Source organism: Gymnoscopelus microlampas, assembly GCF_963454915.1.
Source record: "Gymnoscopelus microlampas genome assembly, chromosome: 23".
Lineage (NCBI taxonomy): Eukaryota > Metazoa > Chordata > Actinopteri > Myctophiformes > Myctophidae > Gymnoscopelus > Gymnoscopelus microlampas.
This window is the reverse complement of record NC_139960.1, coordinates 14230738-14235737: the sequence shown is the minus strand read 5'-3', so window position 1 is coordinate 14235737 and position 5000 is coordinate 14230738. Positions and strand designations below refer to the sequence as shown.

Sequence of the window (5000 nt, the reverse complement as noted above, 5' to 3'; positions counted from 1 at the left end):
ACAAGTTATACAACCGACTGACGTACAATGATTGAAAGGTTGAAGGTCATATCGGACAGCTCAACAGCTAGAGTATATCTATTATTATTATAAACTATGTGTAGAGAGACATTTCATACGTAGAATAAGGCTCAACTGTGCCTGCACCAACATCCCTTGTTCTACGTGTCTCCATATGTCCTTCACCTTTGACATTGGGCAGCCTACTGATCATTCTCTCCAAGTGTCATTAAAGGCAGACTAGGTAGCTTTTCAGATCTGTGTGTGTACACACACTCCCCCCCCCCCTCCCCTCTCTGACAGGTATCAAAGTGATTGCTGTCTTTGATGCATTCATTGATTAGAGAGAGCACTAACGAGTTTGACACTTTTATGGAAAACACACCATTATATAGTGGATGATAGAGGGAAAAAATACAATATATATATATATCAAATTTAGGCTCAAAGTTACCTAGTTACCTGCCTTTAAATCTGCCCGTCTGTTTTCTTGCCAACAAACAAGCCAACAATTAAACAAACAGGTTTAATAACATACAGGTACGAAAGTTGTTAAATAAAATATATATAGTACAGGTTTACAGCTGAAAGATCTACGTATGGTACCAGTCCATCCACCAACACGCGCACGCACACACACACCTTTCTTCCTCAGCAGGTTGGCATCCGTCTTTCGGGAAACTGAGACAACTTTCATTAGCAGACGACTTCCTCCCTGACGAATCAACGTCACCACCTGTCTGTGACCCACCTTCACCACATCACACCCATTCACCTGAGACACACACACACACACACACACACACACACACACACACACACACACACACACACACACACACACACACACACACACACACACACACACACACACACACACACACACACACACACACACACACACACACAGTCTCAGTGCATGAATCCATACAAGTTCAGCATGTACAGAATGTAAACAACACACATTTTTCATATTCATATTCACACAACCTGCTCATCGGGAGCAATTAGGGGTCCATCGTCTTGCTCAAGGACACTTCGACACTAACTCTGGGGGAGCCCGGGATCGAACTGGGAACCTCGCGGTTCCCATCCATCCGCTCTACCAGCCACTGCCACTCTACCCCTGAGCCACTGCTTGCTGATGTTACATACAACTTTAAATCTAAATCTAAATGGCTGAAACACATGTAATGCAAAGAGTCTACTATAACTGGCACAGTAATTGCAGTAGTATAGTTATTATTAATTTGATCCGCTTCAGTTGACCTCCAGTGAAGCAAAGTGCATCTAACACTCCCACTTCATGTAAAAGGGCCTGAGGGTGCAGTCACACACCGAACTTTGATTCTGCCTATGCGGGAGGATTCTGACAATGCTATTCAATGGGAACGGAGGGGTTTGTTGCCATTCGAGGATTTTCGCCAAAAAAAACCCTGCTTCGTCGCCATTGAAAAACATTGTCAGAATCCGCCCGCATAGGCAAAATTAAGTTCGGTGTGACCGCACCCTGAGGGCACGGTCACAGCGCACTTTTATTTTACCTCTGGGGCGGAATCTGCCAATGCTTTGTCAATGCAAATGCGTGGATTCGTGGTCTTGCGATGTTTTGACCATGAATCCACGCATTTGCATTGACAAAGTGCGGTGTGACCGTGCCCTTAAGGAGTAGCATTGAGATCCTTGTTTTCCTTGAAAAGTTAGGTCTATTAAAAACTCAGAATATCCAGGAGGTATGCCAGTGTTTTTTTTAAATAGATAGCCTGCTGAAAAGAACTCATTAAAAACACTGCATATCTTCCTCTGATCTGAAATATGGATGGAGAATTTCGAACAAATCTCATAGGCCAGGGATTAAGTAGAGCTATGAGATACTGCTTTTACTGTTTTTCCAAAATGTTGTTTACACTCCTTTTAACCACGTAAACACTAGTGTCCCTATTTCCTGGGCATGTCATAATAGGTGAATATTTGGCAAAAGAAAAGGGCAAAGAAAAAAAAAACAGGAGTAAAGCCTGGTTTTCCTCAGATATCTCTGAGATACTAGGCTAGGGACATCATGTGGAGTAAAAGCACATGCTCCAGGGTTAGGTTCTGACTGGCAATAGTTTCAACAGCTAATTAGCTGTTGAAAGTATTGCCAGTCTGAACCTAACCCTGAAGCATGTGCTATACTCCATTATGATGTCCCCAGCTCAGAGATATCTGAGGGAGACCAAGCGTTCTTTATCCTGTTTCTCAAAAGCAGTGTGCTGTGGGCGCTGGGGGCGTGTTCTCTCCTCTGCGTCATCAGTGCCCATACCCTAGGTGGGGTTGGCAAAAGGGCCTTTCTGTGTGGAGTTTGCATGTTCTCCCCGTGTCCCCTAGGGTAGGTACCCTCACAAAAAACATGCGGTAATCCTGGTCTCTATACTGCCTCCGCCTGGTCAGCCGGGGCGCCTGATGGAGGGGAAAGGAACTGGTTGGATTAACGTGTTCCTTCCACGTGCTACATCCTACCGGGGAAACTCCCCCCTGTCAGGTGATAAGAAGCGGCCTGCTCACTCCTCATGCATTGAAGGAAGCATGAGCTCAGCTCTGGGCTCTCCCTAGGCTGGCAGAGGGAGAGTAGTGCCCAGGATTACATAGACAATTGGCACTGGGTAAAAGAATGGGTTACAAAATCATGGGATACAAATTTTAATAATAAATAAAAAAGGAGTGTGCTTATCTGCTTCAGTTCACATGAAACCTGGCACATGAACCTCTATTCATAGGCCAATGTTCGGCAAAAATAGACAAACATTTGTCGACAGTAACAGATCTCACAATGCGTCTGTGACGCATTGTTGCACACATTTTTAATCCGTTATTTGATAGTCACAGTGGAGAGAAAAACGAAATGTGGAGAAAGAGCAGGGCAGTGTCCAGCAATAATGGTCCGGACGGTAATCGAACCGGGGACTTGCTGATCAGGGCATTTCGAGCCCATATGGTACCACGTTCTGGCTATGGGGTCGCCCCGAGACATCTGATGTAAAACTAGGGCCATTCACACTCCCCTGCTTATACTGTGGTCGTACGGGTAGAGCTGTCCGTTACTTCCTATTTGCAGCTCTGTCTATTAATGTAATTTGCTCAGGGGTAGTGGTAAAATAGTGGCCGGTAGAGCGGCTGGATGGGAACAGAGAGGTTCCCAGTTCGATCCCGGGCTCCCCCAGAGTTAGTGTTGAAGTGTCCTTGAGCAAGATGCTGAACCCCTAATTGCTCCCGATGAGCAGGTTGGTGCATTGCATGGTTTCCTCTGCCATCGGTGCATGAATGGGTGAATGTAATGCACAATCTATGTAAAGCGCTTTGGATAAAAGCGCCATATAAATGCACCATTGACCATTTTGTTATTTCCGCTGTTAGATGTCTCAGTAAACTTTGTCTTATGCGTTCACCCTGAGTGGATATTATGTCCTCAATCAAATAATTTAAAATTAATGTTCCAATTTAAATGCTTGTTCCATAACATGTTTAATGTTAATGCTTTCTTTTCACTATTATACAAGGTTGAGGCTTTTGCTGTCTAGCGTCTCTGATACAAACGTTGCATCGCGACACATTGTGAGGTTTTAGATTTCTTTAGATTGTATTGGTTTGCACGACAAGATATAATATTCATATGTGCAATGTACAGCTTTCACAAGAAAGAGATAAAAGAAAAAAAGTGTTGTTGAAGGTGAGGTAAGAAACAATAGAAGGACTTATAAGAGCACCTCACCCATTTCATTACATTGCATCACAGTTAGATTTTAAGCATATATTTTTTTATGCAACATTTGTAACTCAAATCTTTGGAACAAAATATTTTGAGATGGAGGGGTCTGCGGCCAAATACATATAATTTTGGGGGTCCTTGACATGAAAAAGTTTGAAAAACACAGATTATAGCAACATAATTAAAAAAAAAACTGTTAGGATTTAGAAGACATTTGTAGAATCCCCCAGAAGCAAAGACTTGAGTTAAAAATGTTCGCTTTAAAAAATATATCTATTCAAAGATTTGCACAAATGTTCACAATTCTTTTTTTTGTTGCAGATCTACAAGCTCGTAGCGCAGCTATGAGCTTGTAGATCTGATATTTTTGAATAGCCAAATAAATCTTAAAATGACACAGATGCGTTCCCGGTCTTAATGGGTTAAGAGGGAAAAACATTGCTTGATTTATACTGTAGATGGATGTGAATCCTATAATCCTTTGTCCTGCTATGATTAGCCTACATTATTAGCACATTATCAATATTATGAATTATTATTATTTCGTCAGTTGCTCTCTGAGTTATGGACAGACGGTCACACAGGGATTTGGTGAATTACAGAATAATTACCTCTATGAGGAAGTCTCCAGTCCGTAGCCCCGCCCTCCAGGCCACGCCCCCTTGGTCAACAGACTCCAGGTACTGCAGGGCGGGAAACGCAGGCGTCGGGGCGAACTCCTCTATGGGCGTCTCAGCTTCAGGTCCATACAGCACATGGTCATATTAATCAATTCATTATTCATTGTTTTTTTTCCCAATAATTTCTCTGTAATATTTTGACCTTTACAGCAGGGGTCTTCAACGTTTTCAGGCGAAGGACCCCCTAGCTGAGAGAGAGATGAAGCAGGGACCCCCTCTATATTGTGTCTCAGATTAAACTTTTTTTTGTTTACTTGGTCTGCTCTTCTTTCCCCTCTACACCTATACCTCTTTGCCCAAAAATAGCCGATCTACAAGCTCAAAACGCCTCGCAGCACGAGGCGTTGTGAGCTTGTAGATCGGCTATGTTTTCTCCTCAGAAAAGGGATGCTAGGGTTCAAGTGGTTACGGTAAAAAAAAAAAAAACATATCGCACAAAGATTTGGCGGACCCCCTGTAGTAACTCTGAGGACCCCCTAGGGGTCCCGGACCCCCTGTTGAAGACCCCTGCCTTACAGCATGTTGACTTTAATTAATCCATTCAGACCGGGAACGCATCTGTCGCATCGGTGTCA

General features: G+C 43.3%; 1 protein-coding gene across 5 annotated transcripts in view; it reads right to left on the bottom strand.

The window, feature by feature from the left end:
- shank3b (SH3 and multiple ankyrin repeat domains 3b) overlaps nucleotides 1-5000 on the bottom strand; it is a 51033-nt gene that overhangs the window by 20350 nt on the left and 25683 nt on the right. For all 5 annotated transcript variants that reach the window (XM_084050274.1, XM_084050276.1, XM_084050275.1 and 2 more), the window contains exons 17-18: nucleotides 4357-4481; nucleotides 643-775 (exon numbers count right to left, since the gene is read on the bottom strand). In XM_084050274.1, coding sequence (XP_083906400.1) covers nucleotides 643-775; nucleotides 4357-4481 — 258 coding nt within the window. The remainder of the gene's footprint in view (nucleotides 1-642; nucleotides 776-4356; nucleotides 4482-5000) is intronic.